The sequence below is a fragment of the Erythranthe guttata genome, chromosome 10 (assembly GCF_056151865.1).
Source record: "Erythranthe guttata isolate IM_541 chromosome 10, IM_541, whole genome shotgun sequence".
In the NCBI taxonomy this organism is placed as follows: Eukaryota; Viridiplantae; Streptophyta; class Magnoliopsida; order Lamiales; family Phrymaceae; genus Erythranthe; species Erythranthe guttata.
The window spans coordinates 17678956-17705313 of NC_142542.1; the positions used below are offsets into that span (position 1 = coordinate 17678956).

General features: G+C 33.5%; 4 protein-coding genes across 8 annotated transcripts; all 4 read right to left on the bottom strand.

The window, feature by feature from the left end:
• Positions 1-6690: 6690 nt before the first annotated feature.
• On the bottom strand, positions 6691-8721 carry LOC105952302 (P-loop containing nucleoside triphosphate hydrolases superfamily protein). The gene has a single exon (XM_088824078.1). It carries the CDS (start codon positions 8471-8473, stop codon positions 6896-6898), a length of 1578 nt encoding a protein of 525 aa, XP_088680204.1. The 5' UTR covers positions 8474-8721; the 3' UTR covers positions 6691-6895.
• A 7979-nt stretch (positions 8722-16700) lies between these two features.
• LOC148767725 (uncharacterized) lies at positions 16701-22118 on the bottom strand. 4 transcript variants are annotated; one of them, XM_088824063.1, is made up of 7 exons: positions 21976-22118; positions 21752-21852; positions 20206-20363; positions 18873-20075; positions 17158-18782; positions 17021-17073; positions 16701-16916 (listed from the first exon to the last, which is right to left on the bottom strand). In XM_088824063.1, exons 2-5 carry the CDS (start codon positions 21820-21822, stop codon positions 18226-18228), a joined length of 1989 nt encoding a protein of 662 aa, XP_088680189.1. In that variant the 5' UTR covers positions 21823-21852; positions 21976-22118; the 3' UTR covers positions 16701-16916; positions 17021-17073; positions 17158-18225. The 4 variants fall into 4 exon arrangements, with proteins under 4 accessions (XP_088680189.1, XP_088680187.1, XP_088680188.1 ...); XM_088824061.1 differs by having other exon boundaries at positions 18873-20090; XM_088824062.1 differs by lacking the exon at positions 21976-22118 and having other exon boundaries at positions 21752-21960.
• Positions 17160-18206, bottom strand: LOC148767726 (uncharacterized). Its single transcript, XM_088824770.1, has 2 exons — positions 17440-18206; positions 17160-17295 (listed from the first exon to the last, which is right to left on the bottom strand). The coding sequence occupies exons 1-2, from the start codon at positions 18204-18206 to the stop codon at positions 17160-17162; spliced, it is 903 nt and encodes a 300-aa protein (XP_088680896.1).
• Positions 22063-24919, bottom strand: LOC148767727 (ABC transporter B family member 11-like). Of its 2 annotated transcripts, none has more exons than XM_088824064.1 (6): positions 24335-24919; positions 23295-23542; positions 23049-23103; positions 22792-22967; positions 22329-22718; positions 22063-22209 (listed from the first exon to the last, which is right to left on the bottom strand). In XM_088824064.1, the coding sequence occupies exons 2-5, from the start codon at positions 23481-23483 to the stop codon at positions 22545-22547; spliced, it is 594 nt and encodes a 197-aa protein (XP_088680190.1). In that variant the 5' UTR covers positions 23484-23542; positions 24335-24919; the 3' UTR covers positions 22063-22209; positions 22329-22544. The 2 variants fall into 2 exon arrangements, with proteins under 2 accessions (XP_088680190.1, XP_088680191.1); XM_088824065.1 differs by having other exon boundaries at positions 23295-23443; positions 24335-24418.
• Positions 24920-26358: the final 1439 nt, after the last annotated feature.

Genomic DNA, 26358 nt, shown 5'->3' on the forward strand with positions numbered 1-26358 from the left:
TCAGTGTAACATCAAATAAATTACTAGCGATCCCAGTAAAATTAAGGAAACTGCGTTAACTTCAAATATTTAACTTATTTATCCGATATTTAAATTGTATTCGATCAAAATTTATCTGGTAAACAAATTAAGGGAAATATAATTTATGTGAGAAACTAAATTATGGATTAAGAAAGGGATAGAAATGTAAAAACGTAATAAATAGATAGATAGATTAAAAAGGAGATAGATGTTGATTGACAATAAGTTGACGTAATCGAATGGAGGGGGTCGATTTTGTTTTGTTTTTGTCTTAGGGTTACATGAATATGAACCAATAGTTGTAAAGGCAAGAAGTGACTTCCCAACTAGTTCTTTTTATTCTTGCTAACAATTATTCGTTCATGTGCTTCTTTCTTTGGCCTTTACTTATAATAATTCCACATGGGGATCATGACATGCAATTTGTTTCTACTAATAATTTTTGATTTCTAATTTTTATAAACCGCAGAATACTCGGAAAAAGTATCGTCATAAATATTAAGCGGAAAAAGAAGTTTGCCCTCTAAACGAAAGGCTGTTGTAAGTTTTGTCCTCCAAACGAAAACACTGATTCCTGGCATTTTCCGTCTCGGTTGAACTGAGCGGAAGGTGGAGAAACATCAAAAAAAAAGTTCAACAATATTTTGCTCGAATACCATGAACAAATTTGGAGAATTTGTAATTTATATATCAAGGCAAAGTACTTCGATTTTTCTTTTTAATGGAATAGAACCGTCTTTTAAATTAGCGCAAATTACGACTACCCTTCTGAGGTAAGGTCAAATTACGAAAAACTTGTCTTATTTAGATTATTACAATCAGTTTCATGATTTGTTCGACCCTACACCCGGTGATAAACACCGGGTGGGTCTTCTGCTGCCACGTGTCTCTTTTTTGTATTTTATAATATATTCCCCGCTAGGGTTTACCTTTAGGGGTTTTAGAAAAATAAAAAAAGGGACATGTGACAGCAGAAGACCCACCCGGTGTTTATCACCAGGTGTAGGGTCGAAGGAGCCCCAGTTTCATCAACTATGTATTGTCTTAAGAATAAACCTCTCATTCAGTAAATAAATTTGACACCGTAAAGATGAACGTGTAAGACAATACATAATTAAGAAATGGTTGTAAATACTCTTACAAAAGGGGGTTTTCATAATTCGAAGTCACATCGGGGGCGGCTGTAATTCGCGCTTTAAATTAATACTTATCTTTCAATATATAATTTCTAACATTTCAAAAAGAAAATATTTGGAGATTCGATCTGATTGATATTTTGGTTAAGAGTGTAGGGTCTATAGCTAGCTCATTTTTTGAACGGTATATGTAGTTCAACAAGAACCATCATAATTAAAAACAAAAGAGGCAGAATATTTTCAAAGACAAGATATGCTACTATATAGAGAGCCCCTTGGTTAGATGTAAATTATTTTTAAAATTTGCAGGGATTGAAATACTTTTACAATATATTAGTATGAAAATTCAAAAAAAAAATGCAATTAATATTTTTCTCTATATATATGTGTGTAGACTGCAAGATATGAAACTAAATAAATATATGTTTATATTTGTAGTATTATTTGCTTAAAGAATTTGAAATATTAGTAGGTTCAATTATATTCTATCCATTTAAAATATCTTTATGCCCTTATGCGAAGAAAAGCCTAATTTGAGCTGAGAAGTTGTTACATCTTATTTTAGAATTAATTTTTAAAGTATTTGGATGAAAATCTTACAAGCTATTTTCGGTCATTGTAAGATTTTAATAAAAAAAAATGGAATAGATGTATTCTTTAAAGAGATTTTTGAATGCTCTTACACAGCAACTTATTTGTTGAATTTTTAGATCCATAAAAAAAAATTACCAAACACTTCAAAACGTGTAACAAACTGTTAAACATGTTACAAATATTTTTTTATGAACTTATAAGCTTTGCCAAACAGTCTATTTTAATCATTTATCTCGTTTAAGTTATTATAGAAAAGTATGTTCTCAATAGTGATGATGGAAGTACATCTAATCATATTCACATCATCATAAAATAGTGGGAAAATTTTGGTGCTTTGGGACTAGATATAAGGTGATATCCAACACCCTTTGACTTAATAGTCAGAACTAGACAAATTAATTCAATTTCTTCAAGTACAAAATGATTATTAATATATTATTAAAAAAAAATAGAAAAACATTATCATCTTCAATAAATAATGGAGCAACGACGAGACAATTAAAACGGATTATTTAATTTTAAAGGATGCAAAACATAGATATAATTTCTGATACATAATCATGAAAATATTTGTGCTTTTGATATATATTATATGGCCCCCGTTGCTTTAATTAATGTGCAAATTAGGGCCTCCTGTGAGGTCAAATCAAATTAGGAGAAAAAGAATTAAAAAATGATTCATCTATTGGACGAGTGGTTTTTTCTAAAATAATACATATTTCGTAATTTAATCTTATATCAGGAGGAGGTAAACAATTTTTGCCCTTGATTAATACATATTCCACGGTGAACTTTAAACTATATTTAGGGCTATAATTTACTATAAATCTAACCCATGTAAAATTTTATCAGGGTTAGCGGTGGAATCGGACTGGTTGGACCGTAATTAATACTTTTTTAAAAAAAATCAAATCCCATTAAAAACAATCGAGAAATTCGGATATCAGAATTTTGAAAAACATAATTTCTAAAATAGCAAATAGCAATTTATGCATAATTTGAGATATCAGGCGTGTGTTCTACGAATATTCTACATGAGTTAGATATACTATAGAACTTCGAAAAATTATTACTCGATAAACTAATAATCCCGTTTAAATAATGATTTATTCTGATTCCGACTCAATAACAACATACTAAATTATTAATTTAATAATTTAATATTTCACTAATTAATTAATAATTTTTTTCTAGTTTCAACTATATTAATTTGTATAGGTTTAACTATATCGATACACCGACCACATCACACAATGTAATATTTTTTAATACAAACCTACTACATCATTATGTAAATTGTATCAATGATAAATATATACTATATATAAAGACTCAAATGTATGGTTAGATTATGTACATTTTTTTAATAAGTCAAGATAATGATTTATCAATCCCAAAATTTTCAATCAAGTTCGAAGTTTTGGAATCGTGTCAAATCAAAAGTTATTAGAATAATCAAATGCTAAATAAAATATAATTAAGGACTCGTTCGGTTATCTATATTGTATTAGATTGGATTAGATGAAATTTGATTAACTCTCTACTAGCTAATTAATTATTCAGTTAGTAGCATGTTCGGTTTCTTAGATCTTCTATTAAATTTGTTAAATTCAGTTATTATATATGAATTGTCTATAAAATAACTTAGTTTGAAATAATACGATATGATTTTAAGGATAAAATTGTGTTTTTCCTTTTTAATCACCCCTATTAAATTAATCCCTGAGGGAGGGGTGCTACTAATTTAATGCAATAATAGCATTGAATAATGGACTTTGATTTTAGTAGCGTGTTTAAAAAAATGTGAATCTTGTCAACCGGACGTGTTATTAGCCCCTACTATTTACTCATTAAAACCTTATAGCAGTAACTGGACGAGCCCAAAAAATTACTCACAATTTATCTTGACGATTAATACACCATACTGAGCCACCTCAACGAATTCTAGTCTAGAATAAAAAGGGTGAACTCGGAGAAAATCACCCACTTCAAGAATGGATCTAATTGGATAGAAGGAAGTGATAAATGACGTTTCAGTTTAATAGTATCATTAAGAATTTGAATCTGATCTTAACCATTTTCGAGAAAGAATTAAGCAAAACTCGAAATATAGAATTGGCACTTCTTTGAGTTATCTTTCTAATCGAAATTGAATCATAAAGATTGGATGTCAGTTGAGAAAAATATGCATGAATCAATAAAAATTGTCCACGATCCTGATAATTTGAGTTATCTAAAATTGAAAATGTAACTCATTCATGCGTAAACGTTATTACCCGACATCTAATCAAACTGATTCAAAATGGATTAGAAAGCTATTTCAAAATATTCCATTTTTTGTGTTTTGAATTTTGTCAAAATCAGACTAGAAAAACTTCAAAGTTACGGTATCAGTAAAATTGAAACGACGTTTAACATTTCAAATTAGATAAAACTCGATTATTCAATTTAATTTATTAAATAAAAAGAAAGAGAATTGTAAGTGTGTCATCAATTAGTCCTAATTGCTTTGGCTTGTCATGAAGTGGGAAACTGCACCAAAAGAAAAAAGTAGTTCATAAAATAGATGAACGTGGCTAATGGTATATATCAACCAACTACAAAACAAATCAATTACCTAATTTTTTTTAAATAAAAGACAAAATAAATTAGGAGTTATTAATTAAAATATGTAAACAAGTTGTGGAAAACATCAACACCACAGCACTCGACACTATTATTTATAACATAAAAACCATGACGAATCAAAAGTTTGTTCAAAAAAAAAATCCCCAAGCGCCACACACAGTCACAACATGATTTTTTTATTTAATTTTAATATTTTAAGTTTAATTAAATAATCAACAAAATTAATTAATTATTACAACATTTGACAATGTAGTAGTTGCTGTCTCCACGTAGGATAAGAACTAATCTACAAAACCCTAGGCTAGAATAAATAAATAAAATAAAATAAAGAAAAGGCAAATCTGCCTTTCCAACTCAGTAAATATAAAATCAAGACAAAAGCACACTAAAAAGTTGTCTACTTTCTTATTGTCAATTTATATAATAAAATCTTTCTTTATTCCAACATAAGATCTTCAGTTTTGTTGAGCTGTTTCCTCAGTGTTTCTTTTTCTTTTTCTTTTCTTTTTTTTTTTTTTTGTTTGTATTTTGCTCTCCATTATCCACTTGAACACCTCCCAATTTTGATTTAAATTTCAAAAGGGATTAATAAATTTAAATAATTAATACCGATCTCCTGTAATAGTCGCAAATGATACTAGAGATGTAAACAAGTCTTGTGCAATGAATTCGATCTAAAATATATTAAGATACGGCATTAGTGGAGCCAGAATTTTAAATACGAGAAGACTAAATGAATTATAAAAAAAAATTATGAGGGGACGATTATTCTTTTGTAGAGTTTTTAATATTTTTATATTAAATAATAGAGATTTGAAAAATATTCGCGGGGTATTGTTTCCCTGGCTCAATACTCGTTTTGTCTTTGACATGGGGATCGAAATTTAACCGCTGAACATCGGGTTTTAATTATTGTTGGCCTATAAATGTCATGGTCAAGCTCTAGTTAAAATATTGTAGATTATTTTATTTTTGTCAAATTTTAAAGTTAATTAATCATTGACATCAGCAATAAAATTAGTCTTTAGCATGAGAATTCCAAAAAAATCAGCCGTATTAATTAGGTCATATTCTGCTTACATATATTTGTGCTGTTTTGTTTCATTCCCATTTTCGAACATTTTTTTAGGATGTTTTTAATAGATATAATAAAAGTATATTTTATTGTTATATAATTATGTGTAGGTAATGTAATTTTTTAAAGAATTGATAGTATTGTGATCATATACATAGAAATGTGAAATATAGATATATATACAAAATTAAATGGTAGATCTATACAAATAATGAAATAATTACCTATTTATTTATTTCTTTAGCAAAAAGAAAAGCAAAAAAACACAATCTCATATCATTACTCAAAAAAAAAAAATCATTTCAAAAATTCAATGCATTATATCATGAATTATCTTTTTACCAAATTTATCTGATCCGATAAATCATAGAGAAAACAATAAACATGTGATTAGACAGAGGATTATTTATTATATCAATTAATGCTTCGAGTTGTATAAATTGTAAACATTCGATTTTTTAATGAAAATAAAGGACATTTAATAGATTTTTTTCCTTCTATATTAAATAACTTCCAAAATGAATCAACATTATCATTGTTGGCAAATTACAGCCCACCCCTTAGTTATGCTCAAATTATGAAAATCCCCTTATGTTCGAATAATTACAGTCACCTCCTCAATTATGTATTATCTTACGAAAAGACCCATTCAAGGTCAATTTAGGGATGTTAATTCGATAAAATCGAACCAAAATTTTGGTACGCTAACATTTCATACCGTTTACCAAACTAATATACGATTTGATTCGATAAATAACTGAATTGCATAAATTTTATAAAAATATGTAGAATAAAGGGTGACTGTAATTATCAAAGATAGGATTTTTCATAATTTAAGCGTAATTTATCAATAGTGTTTGACAAACGCCATCATTGGTCAAGATTCATTAACTGTTCAAATTTGACAACCAAAATAACACCAACTTTATTTGACAAAAAGAACCCAAAGATATAGTAGGCAAAATCAAATTTTGGTTGTGTCAAAATTGATTATAAATGCATTTCTTTTCAATTTTTATTTTTCTAATAGCAATTTCACATCAAAATCCCTAAATCAAAGAAATTACAACTCCTCTCCAATTAATGCAAATTGCAAACAAACTTTTAAGCAGAATTCCATAATCAGACAATTTAGAACACATAACCACATGCAAATCGATCTAATGTTAGGACACAAAATTAAAATTTAAAAAAAAAAAAGAAAAAAAAAACATTCTTGCATTTAGAAATTAGGTATTTAAAAATCAAATTCATTATCAAGAATAACAAAAGCAAAATGGGATCGAGTTGTCTTACATTAAATAATTAATACTTCTGTTTTCTTTTACATTGCCAAATTTCATCAATCTGCAGCCTCTCTTCTTTAGTTCATACAACTCGGTTAATTCTAAAAACATATGATAAAAAAAAAAAAATTAATAATAATAATAATAATTAATTATTACTCCTTCAATTTCCCTTCTTCACCTTCTTCAATTTGATTCTGCTCCCCACATTTGCCGCAATTTAGGTGGGACCCATTTTCCTTGGGATATTCCAAAGCCCTCTTCTCCTGCTCTTCATCTTCAACAACGACGTCGTTTCCAATCACCACCACCAAATTCGTCTTCTTCAATCGATTCTTCTCAGCCCTAATTTTCAGCGCCTCCACCAATTCCTCAACCGCCCTGTTCTTATCCCGCCGGTTCTTAATCAGAACCTCACTTATATCCGCCGGAGTCATCTCCGCCGCCGCCACCACCGCCTCCAGCTCCGCCAGCACCCCCTCCCGCAACCCGCTCTCCTCAAACCCTAGGTAATTCTTCAGCAGAATCTTCAGCGATTGGAACGAACAGTAGCTCATGTTTATGTGCATGTCCATCCTCCCGCTCCTCAGCAGCGCCGGATCCAGCTTCTCGATATGGTTCGTCGTGAACACGAATATTCTCTCACTACCGCAGCACGACCACAATCCGTCCGTGAAATTCAACAATCCGGACAGCGTTATCGTGTTTCCCCCCTCCTCGCCGCCGCCGGCGGCGCCGCCGCCGCCAGGCGGCGATCCGATATCGTAGCTGTTCTTCCTCGCGGCGGCGCCGCCGCCGCCTCCGCCGCTCTTGTTCCTATTGGTTAAATTAATTGAGCAATCAATATCCTCGATAACAATAATCGATTTGGAACTCGTCTTCATCAGCAATTTGCGCAACTCGGAATTGGTGTTGACTTCGGTCAACTCGAGATCGTAAATATCGTAGCCGAGGTAGTTGGCCATGGCGGCGATCATGCTGGATTTGCCGGTGCCCGGCGGTCCGTACAGCAGGTATCCTCTCTTCCACGCGCGGCCGGTTTTCTGGTAGAAAGATTCGCCATTGGCGAAATCCAGAAGATCCGCCATGATTTCAGCTTTTTTAGAAGGATCCATGGCCAATGTGTCGAAGGTGCTGGGGTGCTTGAACGGCACAGATTCCCATGGATGGCCCCTCGAGTCGAGAGATCCGCCTCTGGAATTGGTGTAGAGCAGCCGATCCTGGTTTTTCCGGCGCAATTCGTTGGCCTTCTCCATTACGTAGTCGAGATAAGAGCTGAGCACCAACTGTTTGTTCTTTTTCCTGACCCGGAGCGTGAAGCCACGCTTCTCCTCCGGGAGTGGCCGCCACGAAAAAGTCTGCGACTGGCGCTGGGTGACGATGTGCTCCCACTCGACGGAGGCGCCGCGGTATGAGTCTATGAGTCGGTCGTTGTTGGAAAGGCCGTAGGTGATGGATGAGGAGTTGAGTCCCCGGGTGAGGCTGAGGCGGCTGCCGGAGATTGAGGCGGAGGAGCTCAGGTAGAGCTGGACGGCGTTGTAGAGCTCGTTGGTGTTAACGCCGTCGATCTCCGTTATGTCGTAGTAGCAGTAGGTGGAGAAGTAGCTGAAGAAGCGGTGGAAGAATTTCAGGAAGGCAAAACGGAGCTCCGGCGGGAACACCGTGTGCAGCAGGCTCTGGCAGAAGGCCCACACACCCATCATCGACGCCATGGTTGTCCAAATCTCCTTCATCCTTAATCAAATGAAATACAATTAAGATGGTGTATGTATATATGTATATATATTAGGGATTGATTGTTGGTATTTGGTCAAGAAAGGAAGGAGGGGTGATTATGAAGAAGGCAGCGATGAATTCTGCGGGGATTTATAGAAGAAAGAAAAATATGAGGGATTATGAAAATCTTGAAATCTTTTGTAATGTGGTATTTTCGAAATTATGAGAGGAAAGAAATTTATGGTTTTAGGGAAGGAATTGAGAATAAATAATAACGGAATGGAATTGATCTAATATGATTAGTGTAATCATTAATTAAATAATATTTAATGATATAATAATAATTGTGAATTGATTAAAATGGGCTTAATGTGGTGTGTGTGGCTATGTTTAGGGGAAGGAAAGGCTGCTGGTGAGTTTGGCTCTGGGCTGGCAAGACTATAAGAAAAAATTGAAATGAAAATGAAATAAAGAAAATTAGGTAAATGTGAATAAAATAATCATTTTATTTAGGTAAATACAATTTTGTCCCTTGGATTATTTTATAAATAATTACGAGTGTATAAGGGAAATGGTAAATTGCAGCAATTCTCCTGAACTAAGGTTAAATTACAAAAAAAAAACCCTTCTTGTTTTGGTTATTACTGTCATCTCTCAAATATGAGTCTTCTTACACGTTCACCCTCACGGTATCAAGTTTAGTGGAATATTTTCCTAGTTTGTACATGTTTTACCACATTCGAGCTTCACATTTTGAAACAAGATGATCATAAGATGTGTCTTTTAGCTTGTAAATATCATATTGTGGGGAAACATAAACTGCATTTTTTGCACAAAACGAGTACAAACTAGAGGATATTATACGGGATCTAGAAGATTTTGTTGAATTTGACAACATCAGAGTGGACGTGTAAGAAGATTCATAGTTGAGATGGTGGTTATAATTATCCAAACATGAGGGTATTTTTGTAATTTAAACTTACCTCGGGGGTTGACGTTAATTTACCCTAAATATTAGAAGAAAGCATAGTTAGAAACATAAAGAGAAAATAAAAGATTTCTTGAAGATTGTGTGTAATAAAAGGAAGGGTTTCAGAAATGGGGCCATAGGCTGGGTTGTAAATATTGGAATTTAGTGTGGTAGGATTTTATTTATTATTATTATTTTATATATATTAAATAAAATAAAATGAAGCATTTTTCGAATGTGAAGAGAGAGACATTTTTAGTATTTACTAGTTTTTACATAAAAAAGTTCTTTCATAGAAAGGGACACTGTAATAAATACAAAAAATAAAATAAAATAAAATAAATCAGCAATGGAGCTGGTAATATTTAATTTTTTTTTTTTCAATTAATCAATTATTTCTCCTGAAGAAACTTATAGCAGGTGCTTTATTATTTCAAGCTATCCCAATATGTTGAGTAATTAAAAGCTATAATAAACATATTTGAGTATTTTTCTAATACTAATACTAATACAATTTGACCTTGTTCTGGCGTCACTCGGTCACATGAATAAAATTCGATATTTTTACATTAATTTTCTATTGAATAATTAATTAATTAGTTAGGATGTTGGATTTCTTGTATTTGACAGATATACTACTTCAATTGTTAAAAGCTATAATTAAATCTTATTTCTCAACAAAATATTACATGTCTAATCCAACAATAACAATATTATAATTTGTAGCATTTTATGGGTAAAAAGTTGCAGTGATATCAGAACCGAATAGACCATTAAACCGGACCACCATTTGGACCACGGTTTGATGGGAACGAACCAATTTGACCGAGTATTTGAATTTTTTTTATAATTTTTCTTTAATTTTATTATTATTTTAATGTTTAAAAATACTATTTTCTTTGTATTTCTAAATTTTCCACACACCCTATTCACTTTTATCAATTTCTTCATTTATTTCTCCTTTTTTATTTCTCTATTTTCTTACAAATGAAGCATCCCTCTCCATATCTCCGTGTTTGAGTTAAAATTCGAAGTTTTTTCTCGAGATCATGCAATCCACCACCTCTATTCGACGACACATAACCAAATCTGGCCACCCACAACTAACTCCATGATGGTTTGCTCAAATTCAGTCAAAAATAGCCAACTCCGCGGTGCTTTGAATAGTTTACTTGGTCAAATTGGGTTTCGGTCATTTGACCCCAAATTTTTTTTTTCTGATTTAGAGATCAGATCGGACCACCTCATCGCTGGTTCATGGTTGAACCGATGGAGACAACATTGAACAATTGTCTATAAAACAAAAATTAATCACATAAGTAAGGTAGCTAGTAATTTTATTGAATAATAATATTTTAGGGTATTACATCTACAATCTAGAGATATGCTCAATTAATTTTAAGGCTCCTATAGTATTGGTAATAACAATCACCCCCGAAACATTGTCAAAAATCCTAACGGAATAAATGCATTTAATAAACTATTTCGTTAGAATTATAATGAACTATTAGTTTAGTGATGGAGACAACATAGATGTAGGGTGTGACATTCGTACATTTCTTAAATTTTTATTATTTTATATAAGATTTATAAATTTTCGTCTATGACAGCATTAATGACCCTGCGGGAAACAAATATAGTGTATCTCGACCCCCAAGACATGAAATCTTAGCTCCGATAATTACTCTATTAGTGTCGTTGTAATTATCAATACAACGTGAACCTTAAAATTATTTTAGCATAACTAAGAAGTGTACCGATAATTTACCCTTATTTTTTTTTGAAACCAGGTGTTGTGTAGATTCTTTGAAATAAAGACCAAAAATCACACGTTTTGTAACACGTGACCAATGTAATATTAATCTGTAGTACGAGAAAAAAGACAGAGGAAAGGTACTCCCAGTTTGGACCAATTTTCTGACTTTCTTTATACAATTGGTCAATAAACAGAGTGGCATTCATTAATTAGTTTTGTTCCTTTTTTTTTTTTTTATATATTTTCCTGTGCTTCACTTTGCTTCAGACAGTGAACAAAAAATCTCTCCAATCCCAGATAAAATATTAAAATATTAAAATTATAAATTATAAAAAATAAATTAAAAATTAAAAAACAAATTGAAATTTAAAGATAATGACTAATAGAAGATTTTTGATGATGATTTCTGACCAAAATCTTTCTTGATACTATTGCCTAATTGCTTGGCACAATACTCACTGTCTCAGCCTTTTGTACTCTGATCAACCAACCTGAAATATAATAAAGAGTGTAGTTAATTAGTAAATTTAATGATAATTAGAAGTGGGGGTATTAATTTAATATAAGAAAATTATTAGAAAAAAAACAGAAGAAAAAAATATATTTTTAACTTTAAACAAAGGTACAAATGACATATGTAACGTTATATTGTAATAATGTTACATTCCTTTGCGAACTTCTTGACAAGTTAAAACTATAGTGTATAATTTATGTGTGACGAGTTGGACCTGATCCGATAGGAATCGAACTCGAGTTAGCAAACTGGGCCCACTTTGAATGCCCCAAAAAAAAAAAAAAAAAAAAAAGAAAAAGACACAAATAACCAAGTTGTTGCACTTGGTTGTTGAGATCTGCAAAGCTAGATTATTAGGGTATGAGTACGTGTAGGCTGTAGGTTTGTTATGATGAGCTTTGTGGCTGTCCTCTATACTTAAGAACTCATTTAATTTTTATTATTTAGGCTAGGTTTTGTAAGGCTAAAACAATGTAGATTCGGTGTATACATTGAATGTAGTCTTTTTTTTTTTTTTTTTTTTGATATTTTGTTGAATGTAGTCAAATATCGGTAAAATAGCTCGATATTACGATACGATACGATATTTATTCAACGTGTTTTAGGGGTGATGTATGTGTCAATTTTCAGCACATGTGAGCGGAGATTTGTGCGATTTTTCAGCACACTGGGGTGACGTATGCATTTTTCAGTACATTGGGGGGGGGGGGGGGGGGGGGGCGATTTGTGCATTTCAGAACATATTTTTGAATAATAATTGTGTGTGTCAAATATACATGAGCAAAGGTAATAAAATCGATACTCCCTCCTTCCCTTAATATTTGTCACTTTTGCTATTTTTTCATATTTCAAATTATTTGTTATTTTACTATTCCAATGAATAATTAATTGCAATCTTTTAATTTTGCCCTTCCTCACTCATAATTAATTGAAATATAATTAATTGAAAATCAATTAATGGCATGGGCATTTTAGTGATTTACTATATTTTTTGCTGCTATCTATGCTTATTTATTTAGTTTCTTAATATGTGTGCAACTAAAAAAAATGACAACTATTGAGGAAAGGAGGGAGTACTATATATCATTTCAAAAAACTATGACTTTAATTAATAATTTAATGTTGAAACTTGATTAAGTTTATTTCGAACTATTGGCGGGACTTTAAAATATGAATTTTACATGTTTATTGTTTTTTATTTATATATATACATATTTTATACTATTTTTATCAGTTAGTCAAATATCTTACGATGTAATACGATAAATGATACGATACGATGTGTGGAGAGAAACAAAATGCTTATGATTGCTTATATTTAGGGAAAATTACGGCCACCCCAGATGTATGGTCAAATTGCGAAAAAACTCATTTTGTTTGGGTAATTACAGCCAACCCCTCCTTTTAAATATTTTTATATAAAATTTATGTAATTTGGTTGTTTAACGACAAAATAATATATTCAGTTTGGTAAGCGGTATGAAATATTGGTGTACCGAAATTTCGGTTCGGTTTTACTGAATTAACATCCATAAATTTACATGTGGATGGGTATTTTATACATGGGTATTTTTATAAGATAATACATAGTTGAGAGGTGACTGTAATTACCTAAATAGGAGGGTGTTTTTTGTAATTTGACCATAACTCAGGGGTAGGCCGTAATTTCCCTTAATTTTATATACTGTTCAACTACTACAGTTATCGTCAACTTGTTTTTTGTTTTCACTAAAATGCCCATCTGATCGTATTGATGAGGTTTTTTACTCCAGGGCTGTTTGTGGAGATAGGAAAGTTGTAGGGGTAGGAAAATAATATACGAGAAATTGTAGATGTTGAATAAACTGCCTCATTTAAAAACTCTAATTTAATATTTTTATATTCAACAGTGGGCATTTTAAAACTATAATTTAATACTTATATATCCAGTAACGAAGTTGCATGTAGTTATATATTATGAAATATGCCTAGGTGTCCTGTAAACGATGATCTATCAGTTTGAACAAATGAGTTTGTGTCAAATAAACTAAGTTCAAATTATCTTGCCGACGGTCGATTGGTACAGTTTGTCAGGGCGGACCTATGTGTAGCCTTGGGAGGCTCCCCAGCGAAAAAAATTCTTTTAGCAATTTTCTATTATTTTTTTTATTCTATTTTGTTATTTATTTATTAATTTATAAATTTTGGTCATCCCAAGATTTAAATTATATACATTTTAGCCCATGAAAAATATATTTTTCCTTCTCTTAATTCACACCCATATCCCCAGGGGCGGACATAGGGAGGTTTTATTGGAGAGGCTGAAATATCTGGGTAATTTAAGAGAATATTTTTTTTATGGACTAAAGTGTACAAAATTAAAAGTTTGGAGAGGCGAAAATGCATTAACTAATACATAAATGACAATTTAAAAAGAAAAGGAAAAAAAATTGCTTTAAAAAAAAATTCTTGGGAGGGGCCATATGCATGGGTCCGCCCCTGTATATCCCCAAACCCCAAAACCCCCTAAATCCACCTCTACAGTTTGTCACACATAGTTAGCCTAATATATTTACAATTTTAGTTCACTAATATAATTTGCAAGCCATTATTCGAGAATATAAGGTTACACAGTTGGCATGTATGATTTGCTGCGGATTTCCTTGTTACTAAAAATATAAATAAAAAATTGCTTACACGTCTATATGTAATATTGACCATCGAATTCAACTATTTTAATGTCTACCTATATCTAAAATTGTCAAAAGGACTTTTCATAAATACTGGGTTGGAAATTTATGACTAGTGAGAAAAGGGGAAAGATGAATATGTCAATATTCTTTGTAAGCAAACGGTCAAGACAAAAGAATTCAAACATTTCTGTTTCAAATTTTCAACTATTTATTTTTTAATTAGCACATTTTCAATGTTTTATATTGTCCCTAAATTGAACAAACGTAACATTAAAATTGAAAACCCTGAAAATCAAGACTCGCTCGGAATGAACATTACGACCAGGAATAGTTAGATGGATGTGTACAAATATCAATTAAAAAAAGGGGCAAATTACGGCAATCTCCTTGTGTAAAATTAAATTATGAAAATATCCTTCTATTTGTGTTGAATGACCATCTCAACTAAAAATTTAAGTTATTTGTTGGAATGTATCATTTAATATTAATATCACCAATACACACCTTCAAGTATACAGACGAATTACATTTAATTATGCATACTTTGATTAGCCAAATATGAGAAAAAAATGATTTTTTCTCGACAAAAAAAATATATAGAGTAGTATCTAATTTTGTACAATTGGCAATTTGGCATAAACAAAAGATGGGTAGATGCAAGCCCACGTGGCATGATTAATACCATTACACAAATGCAAGGACATAAGTCACTGGTTCTGAGGATTATTCCATAAGATTAAAAATGGACTTTATAAATTATAAGGATGAATAATAGCCGTGGATCTTGGTAATAATTCTCAACCAAATTATTCAAAAAATGGTCAAAATTAGGGAAAAAAAATTAAACATTTAAAATGGATGTTCTTCTTTATATAAAACAAGCTAAAAATACAATGTGACACGACATAAAATTCTCCGATACGCTTAAGTCTGATATAGCATGCTACTACCAACACACTCGAGGCTAGGAAACAATTAAGTAGGCAATGTCGACAAGATCTTTTTTAATCGATATGATATTCGTTCTTCTCTTTTATTACGACGGGATTAGGGGGATATGAGATTTCTGCATACGAGCTTGTTGTTGATCGGACGGACGAGAATGAATGACATGGTGTACCCTCTTATTTGCTTATAATAATTCGATTGGTTCCTGAGATAAAATTGGTCAAAATAAAATTAAATAATCTCACAAAAAAACTAATTATATTTTTGGGACATAGAAGGTCTAATACATAAATTTTCAACAACCCAAGATTAGAACTATTTCTTTCACAACTGCGGGCCGATCTGAAAAGTTATTAGACGTCATCAAACATCAAACGAAGCCCAAATTATCTAATTAATCGCGACTAATCGAATCAAATGAAATCTTAGTAATTAGAGTCTAGATTATACCATTGTAAGAAGAAAATTAGTAGATATGCAGCTTAAGCCATATAATTTCGACCTAATTAAATTCTGGTATGGATTAGTTTCAATTAAAATCTGTCCATTCAGGATTTAATATTTCATTTGAAATTTGAACAATAAATGAAACCAATAAGAAATATAAATATAAAGGCCCAATTTGGAAAGTTCATATTAAATCGGCCCATGTAGCCTTCCATTGCGTTTCCGGACCAATTTTTTTTTATTTGTTTATTTATTCACTTATTTATTTTCTAATTTCAACCTGACATTAATAAAGTGAGAAAGAGACAGTAAAAAGGCACAAATGGGTAAAATTGTCAAATAATAACTTATTATCTCGAAATCAAGTTTATTTACTATGTATCTGTATGCAATGTGGATCACCCTTAAACAACACTTAATATAAAACGAAGGAAATACTATTTTGCAAATATATAACTCTTTTGAATATATTAACTAGTTCTTTATTTTCGGACCGTCAAAAATTTTGTTGTTTCTTCAACAATTATATTAATCTCTATCGAGTCTATGTTTCGCCTTTGGTCGACTGAGTTTCTCAATCCATCTCTTTTTGAGAGAAAAAAAGAACGAACAGATTACAAAAGTTTTCCAAGAATTTTTCGATTTTTTTCAGGATGCTATATATATATATATATATATATATATATATATATATATATATATATATATATATATATATATATATATATATATTGGAGAAGGCATGCATCATTCCATATTAGTACTCATTAGATCATATATCACTCGTCATTGAAAGAACCAATTTTGTAGTGAGTTAGAATTATATTTATGATGCCATGGTTTACTTGGATAACTAGTATTTCACCCGTGCGATGCACGGTGATCACCTTCGAGAACAAATCTACTATTGAACAATTTAGGATAGTAAAGAAAAATATTTCAAAATAAATATAAAACTAATATGAGCAAATATGTTGTTGAACAAAAATTTTTGGTCCGAAGCAACATAATATTTGCTTATAACATAATGCATAAAATATTCCGTTCAACATGTCTTCCATATGAGAATGCTAGAACTAATTAAAGTAATGGAATCAAACACACTGCACCACCTCGTTGGTTCGCTTAAATCTAACAGTACATAGTAGATAACCTGCAAAATTTACGTACTTCACATGAATTGAGTTCAATGCATTCTTTATGAAACAACAATGACAATAATGCGTAATCAAATAATATTTAGATTACATTACTTACCAAATGCGAATGCAGCGAATATGCTAGAAATACAAAATCACGTGCAGACATACCTAAACATAAAGAGGATATACACACATTAATAAGACTAAATATCGTTATAATAATATAAATAGACGATAATTTACGACATATACCTTCATATGAGCTGAAATACTTCGTTGTAAACAACGTTGCTAGTTGAACTCGACAACCCACCGGATTCGGACTTGATTAGGATCTTTATGCCAGATCTACTCTTGACTCTCGAGAGTGCAACGTACAACTGACCGTGGCTGAATACAGGTCAGGGTAGATACAAACCAACGTGGGAAAGTGTTTGACCCTGACTCTTATTGATGGTCATTGCAAAGGAAATCATCAGTGGAAATTGTCGCCTCTGGAACTTAATTGGTAGAGTAGAGTTCGACGGGACCAACGTCATCCGAGGAATGAAAACAACATCACCGGTATTTTTGCCGGATAGAACCTTGCAGCTAAGAACATGAGTTCCCATTCTAACAACTTGAAGTCTGGTTCCATTACAAAGGCCTCTCGCCTGGTCGATGTTTCGTATGAGCATAACAGGAACATTTTCCTTTAGTTTCAGCCTATGTGAAGGGAGACCGGAGCAAGACACGGTGTTGAGGAATTCGGTCGTATAAATTTGAGCATTCTCTTCCGAACTCATCTCATCCTTGCACATACTATCCGCACTTAGGTACAACTTCTCTTCGCCGGGAAGGAGGGAGCATAAGTATTCGTTGACAAACTCAATGCAGTCATTAGTCGGGGCAAGCACCGCCCTCCCTTGGAAGTAATCGGGATTTGATATGTTACTCAACAAATCTGGATATACAAACTGCAACAACTCCAATAATAGATCTTCGGAATCGGGAATTAGCATGTCCTCTGGAATCTCAACAGACGCTTCACCATCGTTTTGCTCTCCCGCCTCCCCATTACCGATACTCAGTATCCAATCAGCAAACTCCTTTACTTCTTCAACTTCCGATGGATTAGAACTTGATTGAAGCCTCATATTCGTATGCAACTTAAGAACCTTACATTCTTCCCAAAGCTGAGATGAGTTGATCGTAGCGTGAACAATGTCCTGCCTTGATGCCTTCAGTACAACAGGTAAAATCTGTCTAAAGTCTCCGCCAAGAACGACAACCTTGCCACCGAATGGTTTGGGAACATGCATGATAGATCGCAAGGTCTTGTCAAGCGCTTCGAAACAATAGATCCCATATAATGAGCCTCGCATTTATAAGCAATTCTGCTTGTGGACTCTGCTGTGTAATGCTGCAGGTGGAACCATCGTGCACAATGATGGGGAGTCCAAATCTAGAATGAGCGGTTCGGCCACCGGGAAGCAGCAACGATGCTATGCCACTCGAAGCAACATTAAGAACTATTTCCCCCTTCGAACGGACAGCAGCGGACAACGTTCTCCATATAAATGTCTTTCCGGTACCTCCGTGACCGTAGATGAAGTACATCCCGCCACAATTCTCCGACACATCATCCATGATGGCATCGTAGACCCTTCTCTGCTCATCTGTGATAGAAGAAAGATATCGTTCTAGTTCTTCAGCCATCGCAAATACATCGTAGTCCAACTCATCGAGCACTAATCGGTTCTCCGTGTCATCCATCGACGAATCTAGTGGCATCGGCATAGAGTCAAAATTCCGCAAGCTCTTGCCGTTGCTCTGTAGGATCTTCTCGATTTCAATCAACGCGTAGTTCTTCAAACTATCATCCGATAGAGTCAAGTCTGCAAAGGTATAGATAGTAAGACAAATGTGTTCCGGACAAATAAGAACTTAAACAAAAATTTGTAAAATACCACAAAACTAATCGATACCTGGATTATTATGACGTTTCTGGTGCTTGTATGTAATATCATCAGACAAATTGGACCAACATTTCTCCCAAACATGTTCCGGTCTGCTCAAACTATTAGAAAGCAACATAACAGCGAACAACAATCTGAGGAAGTGTCCGTTTGCCCAACCGTATGCCTCTCTAATTGCACCAATGTACTCCTTGTCATCTTCCAACAGCCCCAACATATAGCACGCATCCCTAAACGTCGCATAAACAATGCCATCCACCGTTCTGATGTCTTCGTAACTTTTGCACCCTCTTTGGACATTGAGCAACAATCTAAGATAAAAGTCTTCTCCCTTTGTCGGGGGCACATTGGTGACTCTTCCAATGGCAAACCTCTTCTTTCTTGGCACCCATACCCGAGAATCATCCTTGTACACATAATGTTGGGGAAACTCTGCGTACCGTAACTCCCTAGCTGGTGGGTAGGTCTTGTTCGCCTCGAACCACGCCAAGAACATGGTTTGCCTCGCGGTTGGCCTTTCCAAGACACTCTTTAATGATTGGTTCTCATTGAATACCAACGGTTGATTGTCGGGGAGATGGAAGCTCAATCTAATGACGGGTGGATCTCGGTAATGTATCTCAAATGCAAATATCCTCCACATTGCCTCGCACGCAGATAAATATCTGCAGTCATAATACATTTTGATTTCATCACGAACAGCAGGACCGGCGTCCGTAGACGTAGGTTGGAAAAATGTTGCCGTGACACGATCGTGTCCCTTGTTAACGTACTTGAACAGATACTTTATTGACTTGCTCTGGTTGCACAACTCGATATTGATGTGGGCTCGGTATTTACTCAATAACACACGGTTGTAGGGAACCACAAATCCGTTATCAAGAATAGTATTCTTCTTCCTAACCGTTCTTCCATTATCCCTTCTCCTATATACCGGATAACCATCAGGGTCGGCCTCGGTTCGCTGTACAAACTTTTTTGGAAACCTCTTCGTGCAAACGCCATCCTTCATGCAAGGTGAATTCAAATTCGCATGGCCGCACGGGCCGTGTATCATGTATTTCTCAACCAAGTTGTACATCTTTCTGACGGTTTTTTTGTCCGGAATTTCCGCACAGATCATCCTATAGTTGTCGGCGGAGCACTTAGGTTTGGCATCGTTATCCAACCACAACAATATATGTGCATGAGGCAGACCACGCTTCTGAAATTCTATAGTACACACATCTATGTATAAAAATAATTATGTAAATTACGTAAATTAATATTCATACTTTAATGCGATACTTTATGTAATGAATTTACTCGTAAAGTAATTTATTAAAAAGAGTTCATGACTTACGTGCTCTAATTCGTCCGAATATATGTCCCTTCTTGAAATCCGTCATCAAACTGTCCAGCTTCATTTTGAATACGCGACATAGAATATCAGGGCGATCCTCCGGTCTGAGACTTGTGTCATTGAGGACCCTTTGTATTTCAGGCCATTGTAAGAATTTCCTGTGCATGAGGCAGACCATGGTTTACTTGGATAATAATGATTTACAATTTAAATGCGGCTTCATCATTTGACTCCTGATTTTAATATTCAATAATATAATTTTATGTGCATTACATAAATATATACTTTAGTTTTAGTGTGTGTTGATACTGAATTAAATAGTGCAAGTATCTTTCAAAGTAAAAGGACTAGAATACAAAAATATCATTGACATGTGATTTATTTACTCGACAAAAACAATCGAAATTATTCATTATAAAATATTCTTCAATATTCATTTTAATTGTATAAAACAAAAATAACCATGAAGGGCATATATTTTATAATGTACAAAGTCAACTAATTATTTTTAATGAAGGAATATGTAATTAATCATATATGTGCACTCGAACTCGTGTTATTTGATATTATCGAGAGATGTAAATCAACTAAGCTGTTCATATGTGATAAAATCGACTTAGCGAGTGCCGACAAAAATATTTAAATTTAAATCTATTGATACAAATTCACTTGCTACAACCGTTAGGGCATATCCAACTGAACAAGGTGTCAATCATGCCATTTATGGTTGGTTGTTAGGTCTAGTGACTTGGGTGGTATGACTCACCCTTCAATATATATATATATATATATATATATATATATATATATATATATATATATATATATATATATATATATATATATATATACTAGGTACGGAGCACCGCGCAAGGCGCGGTGTCCAGTAGTCATATTTGCACAAGTCGATCGGTTATTTCGACGGAGTTGGTGATGCGAATGCACCATGTGATATGGTGCAATCCCCAAAACTATGAAACAATTGGACGAAAATGAACCTTAATAACTTATCAGTTGGAATGTAACTACAAAAATGTATAAGCAATTCTTGCAAATTATTTACAAATGCGTATTTGAATCCAAATAACTATTGTCGTTAAAAAATCTAATCCTATCAACATAGTCTATCTCTCAATGGTCGTATGATCTTCTTAATATACAGTGCAAATGTGGCGCAGTAAGCACGATACGACAGTGTTTTAGAATAAAAAGGGGCAAAACCAAAAAAAGGGGAAAATAAATGGGATGATGTGATAAGAATGAAAACTCAACTATCTTGCAGTAATCAGTCATGTGCCATGATTATATCTAAAACGAATCAATCAAGTGGCATGATCCAAAATAAAGTCGAAACAGTACCAATAAAATTGAAATAAACCTTTACACAATTCAGTTCTCAAATTCACGAAGCAAGAGTCAAGATTTTATAATTTTACATAAAATTACCAAAATAGTTTCTATCGCACCCCCAAACCATACGAGAAAATAGTCCACAAGAAAATGAAATATTTTGCAACAAAATTTAATTAGAGTGAGCAAGAAAAACCTTAGCAGCGATGGCTCGTAAATACTTGGCTCGGTGGGCCCCAGTTGCGGATGACCAATCTTTGCCACCATTTCTGAAGAATGCTTTGCGAGCAGCTTCCACTGCAATATCAATATATTCAGCCGAAGCCGTTTATATCACCTGACATATTCATATATACCACATACCAGGAAGAAAAAAAAGGCATCAGTCATCACTCATCAGCCATAAACCCTACTCTTTACCTCTATTAATTGCAAAATAGAGAAAATCCATCGAAGATTTGCTCTTTTGGCCTTGCCGGATAGCTGAAACAAACATCTCTCAACTCTATATCTCCAATAATGTCATTCAATATCTTTCCTTTGGAATCATAAGCATCTATGGTTGGTTTCCTATTTATTGTCTCAAACATCTTAAACGCTGCTGCTTGACCAGCAGCAAATGAAGTCAGGGGAGGAGCCGCTTGACCAAGAGAACTGAAATTGACGATTCCCGAAATTATTAATCTCAATTCGGTTTTAGAAAGAAAAAAAAAACATTTTATAGGGCAATACAAGAACCATTTTAATATGACATATATCTAAGAGAGACTTACGTGCCACCTATTATCACTGCAAGGAGTACGGTGATCACTTCACCTCCTGTATAGCCGTTGTGCAAGATCATATTTGCACCGAACCAAACAGTCAAAGCAAAACTGGAGAACATGATAAACACGAGCGATCCTGTACCTAGTCCAGAACTCAAGCATACATTTAAATCGGATTTGTAAGAGGCATCAAGGAATTTCTTGTATTTAGCCACAACTTGCTTATGATTTTTCTGCTCGGGAAGCTATCTTGGAACTGAGAGAGTACATGACTCCACCGGATATAACAATCAACGGGATTGATGTCAACATGACTAATGTAAGATGCCACCCTTTCACAAAGGCAATCACAAAACCACCTAGAAATGATGAAACCACCTGCACAAAGTTTCCCACCTGCACCATCACACAGACAATAAGAAAGACAATGGACACTAAAATTAACATCAGTAGAGTAAAAAAGAACCACCTTCTCCCCTATTGCATCTTGAATGAGAATGGTATCAGAAGACATCCTTTCAATTACTTCTCCGGTACTTACTTCCTGGTCAAAGTATGCGATCTCCTGTCGCAGTATAGTTTGCAGATAAAGACTCCTAATTCTTGCAGACTGCCTCTCCCCAATAGTTACCCAACAAGAAACCTCTACAAAAAATTCGAAGTTTTATAAATTTAAGAAGAAAAAAAAAATCTTTTGAGAGAAAAATTATTGTTATTAGCACTTACGAAGAAATGCTGCGGCCCCGCATCCCAAAGCCAAGTAAACGAATTTAAGAGATACCTAAAGTCAATGATAAAACTAAGTAAGAGAAAGATCATCTTTCAGTGCTTGTAAATATGCAATATACTGAGAAATATATATTAAATATCCGACGTGCTGCAGAAATAATTTTTTTACATGTCGCAATGATGCTTAATGATAAAGAGAAGTTAGAATCTTAATTAGCTGAATTGCAGTTTTCTTTTACATACCTTAGACACCTCCGATAGAGGGTCGTCGCTTTTGGATATCCCGAAAACATCCGTTAACTCCCCTAAAATGAGGGACATTATGGGCTGTGACAGACCATTGCCAATAGCAGCAATTGTACCAATTGTCATCAGAATTTTGTCCCTAAAATCTGCAAACGAGAACAGCTTGTAAAACCGAATGGTCTTCATGGGCTCCTTTGCCTCAGCCTGGCTTTCTTTGTTCTCCACCAACTTTACAATCTTATTCCCTATTCAACCATAGAGCAGTATAAATTACACATCTGTTCGGAAATACTTTCCATTAATATGCAGCTTATGATATGAAAAATATCTTCAAATCTGACGAGCATAATAATGAAAACTGAAAAAAGAACTGGCAAAGCAAATGAAGTCTTCCAAGAGACTCAAAGATTAAATGATATCTACACCGTGTCTTCAAACATAAACTGCCAAATCGGACAAATAAAAAAACAGAGTGGAAATTCATGGCTAAAACAAGAATTTGTGGATAATAGCATCTAAAAATGTAAAAAAAAAAAAAAAAGATTCAGAACAATCTTAATCTTTTGTAGCAACAGTTGAAATCACATATATGTAGTACGTATCATATTCAATATTAGATGACATCATAATCTGCATCACGCAAAGCAAGTCAGCTCTAAGTTTGTATTTTTTGGACGAAAGCATTTGAGCAAAGAACTTAATCCATAACCGCAAATCACCGTGCTTGTTCGGACAGATTCATTTGACAATGGATTTCAAATCCCTAGCTCTTAAAACTGATTATTTTGAGTTATATGCTAGATTTGGAATCTGTTTTTTTGATGGAATCGTTCGAAATATTTCCCCAAATATTCTATTCAAATTCAAATGCTTCTCTCTCAGATAATTTCGAACAAAAATCATATGCATGCAAATCCCAAACAGAGGTATACTTGTAAAATCAAGTGAAAATGTCAAACAATGCTTTATGCAAATCAAAAATAAACAAAAGGAATCAAGCGAACAGAGGAGAGAAGAGAGAGAGATTAGGGTTTTACCAGATTCCTATTTCGGAGATTGTTCGACAGAGTGCGAGTAATAAATTGCATAGAGGAACTGCATTCTGCAATTGTTGTTGGGGCAGCTCCTAAAATGAACGCCATTACTCGAAATTTAGATGAAGAGATTCGGAAATGGGTCCATCCGTATAAGAAAAACAGGGGGGAGGCAGAGAGAAAAGGGGGATTGAAGAGCGTGAAGAAACTGGGCTGAAGAACTTCTGAAAATAAAAGCAGAAATCGGGGCCCACAAACGGCCGGACCGCGGTCGGAAAGGGTTTGCTAGAACGAGAGCTCCGTCGGAACCTGAACCGTAGAATAACAGTGGGTGGAGAAATAGAGGGAGATGACGGAGCGGCGGTCAACAATTGCGGCGGTAGAAGGAAGAGAGGAGAAAGGGGCAAAAATCGAGATTAAAAGAAAAGAGAAAAGATTAGCAGGCAGCTTGATTTAATCTTCGAGCAGGCTGTTTCGGATGAAAAGGGAAAAGAAAAGAATGGACGATGGTGATTGGAGGGAGGGGAGGAAACGGCGCCGTTTCCTAAATAAACGGGCCAAAAGAAAAGTGAAAATAATTTTGGGGGCGGAAGAAGGGGGCGATGCACATATATATATATACTTAATATATATATATATATATATCATGATAATATTTAAGTCAATAAGTAAATAGCAATTGAAATTGAATTTGGTATAGTGGTATTATTAAATGTTGAATGATGAATGCTAATTAAATTTATGTATTTTTTAATTAGATTGAAATTGATTCCTCTCCTGCACATCAATTTGGGTTACTATTTAGCGTGTCTTCTTACCCCACCATGGTCCAATAGTGGTACAACCATTTGCAATGTTTTTCACATTTTTCATTCGTATCGTGAGTATGTATTGTTGACACTTTCATGATTCGTAGCGTGAAGTGCATTAGTGGAACCATGATTTTAAGTACATGTAAACATCGAAATTTTACGATAAATCAACAATCATTATAAATGTGGACTTTACAAATGTTTCAGCCCGTGCTGCAACCTAATTCGTGCTGCTAAAAGAAGGCGTCCGGCTCATGTAAACGAAGAAATCAAGTCTCAAGTCTCCACTGTGAATTCATAATATATTTGAATTCATGGTGTTTATATTTACTCGATTAAAGAAAAGTTTTTTAATCCCTTGAATCGATTTAGGAGAGAAGAATTAGGGGAATTGTCCCGGAGATTGTAATCCATTTCGTTTGATAAATAAATTGTATTTGTCCCTATTTTTCTGGTCTTTTATTTATATTTTGCCGACTCGAAAACTTTTTTGTTAACAAATTGCAAATTTTTAAACCACAAATTTCGAGCTCGTAAATAAATAAACAAGAAATAAGGTTTAAATAAAAATTGGGTTACAATCTCTATTTAAAATCTCTTGATTCTTGTCCTCAAGAATAGTAATTCTGGAAATTTGTTCTGAGGTGTAATCGCCTTTTGATTTTCCTTGGATATTATTTAGTAACTCAATAACGTTAATTTGTGGGTTATGTACTTAATCTCAAATCGAATGTTAAAGCTTGACAAACGGGTAATGAACACCTTGTAAGATTTGACGAAATTAATACTTTGATCTCTTTTGTTTGGGTTTTTTATATTTCAATAACGTTAATTCGAGAATTTTGTGTATAATCTCGAATCAAATGTATATTTATTGAAGAACACGTCTACAGTACGCGTGAGCCGAATGGATTAATTATTTTTAGTGGGCCGATAATGCAAATATGCTCGTTTAAATACAATATATAAAACAATAGGTATTTGAGAAATTGTGGAAAATTTAAGGTATAACTCTATACTGGCTCCGCTACTTATGAAGTGTATGTCAACCGAACAAAATATTTTTTTTATATAGACTACATAACCGTGTTATGAGGTGACTAAGGTCATTCGTGTAATGTACGAGATGAGGATATGACCAAATCGAGTTGTGTAGCTTCATTTTTTTTCTTAATCGTAAATTCCTAAATAGACTTTTGTCAGTTACGTTTTATC